The sequence below is a fragment of the Sinocyclocheilus anshuiensis genome, unplaced genomic scaffold (genome assembly GCF_001515605.1).
Source record: "Sinocyclocheilus anshuiensis isolate Anshui unplaced genomic scaffold, SAMN03320099.WGS_v1.1 scaffold502, whole genome shotgun sequence".
In the NCBI taxonomy this organism is placed as follows: Eukaryota; Metazoa; Chordata; class Actinopteri; order Cypriniformes; family Cyprinidae; genus Sinocyclocheilus; species Sinocyclocheilus anshuiensis.
The window spans coordinates 572942-574123 of record NW_015544194.1 but is presented as its reverse complement, the minus strand read 5'-3'; the positions used below and the strand labels follow the sequence as shown (position 1 = coordinate 574123).

The 1182-nt window shown below is 40.2% G+C and overlaps 1 protein-coding gene across 2 annotated transcripts in view; it reads left to right on the top strand.

Moving 5' to 3' along the window:
* Nucleotides 1-1182, top strand: part of cpt1aa (carnitine palmitoyltransferase 1Aa (liver)) — a 24124-nt gene that overhangs the window by 925 nt on the left and 22017 nt on the right. Inside the window, exons 2-3 of one of the 2 annotated variants that reach the window (XM_016497085.1) lie at nucleotides 354-506; nucleotides 603-745. In XM_016497085.1, coding sequence (XP_016352571.1) covers nucleotides 366-506; nucleotides 603-745 — 284 coding nt within the window. In that variant the 5' untranslated portion in view covers nucleotides 354-365. Of the gene's footprint in view, nucleotides 1-210; nucleotides 507-602; nucleotides 746-1182 lie in introns of those variants that run through there. The other variant, XM_016497086.1, reaches the window with a different exon arrangement.

The window sequence follows — 1182 nt, the reverse complement described above, 5'->3', positions numbered from 1 at the left end:
TCTCTCTCTCTCTCTCTCTCTCTCTCTCTCTCGCTCTCGCGCACACACACACACACACACACACACACACACACGATGCGCAAAACTTGAGACTTTAGTCTTTGCAACTTCAGGGATCTTATCTATTCACGAACAGCTTGTAACACTCCAAATAGAAAGGAAAACTTGAAATCGCATCATATGACCCCTTTAAGGGGTGGTTAGTCATTGGATGGTCATTTATTAACAGCTAAAAAGCAGGTTATAGCATTTGTAAACAGCAAAATGACAGCATGTTGCAGTAATTCGTACTATGAGCTAGTCACCTCTTGTGTCTTGTATTAAAGAATGTTGTTCTTTCACTGAATTGTTAGTGGTGATCCAGTATGGCAGAAGCTCATCAGGCTGTGGCCTTTCAGTTTACTGTCGGCCCTGATGGCATTGACCTTCAGCTCAGTCATGAGGCCCTTCGGCAGGTCTACCTCTCCGGACTTCACTCCTGGAAGAAGAAATTCATTCGCTTTAAGGTACTAGGATTTTGTTTCTTACATTTTCTGTGGAAGTGTTACCTACCTTTTCAAGATAAATTGCAGAATTAATACGATTTTTCATTGTGCCCACAGAATGGGATTTTGAATGGTGTTTACCCAGGGAGTGCACCAGGGTTCATGCTGGTGTTGGCAGGGTACTTGGGAAGAGCTCATTATTTAAAAGTGGACCCTTCTTTAGGCCTGCTCGTCAAACTTGGCAGACATGTCCCGGTCAGGTATGCCTGGTTTATTTATGCTGTATGGTATTTCATAATGCAATAAAGTGCATGTGGAATGATGTTTTAAATTACATTAGTGTGTATCAGAGGTTCAGTAAGACTCCTCTGAATACACTATACTACTTTTGTACAGATTTTTGCCGCAGTTTGGATGAGTTAGAGCCAATCTGCAGATTTTGGGTAGTTGGAGTCGAACAGATTTCACAAAAAAAATTGCATGTACATTGTATACTCAGTTCAGTATATCAGCAGTCATCCTGGTACCTTTCACCTACTCAATACTATGAATTCTATGGAAGCTCGTTTCTGCCACTTAATAAAAAAAAAAAACTTTCTGACCTTTTTCTCAGAATTGTGAGCTTACATCATTGTGAGTTATAATGTCAGAATTGCAAGATATAAACTCACAGTTGTGAGTTATAAAGTCAGAATTG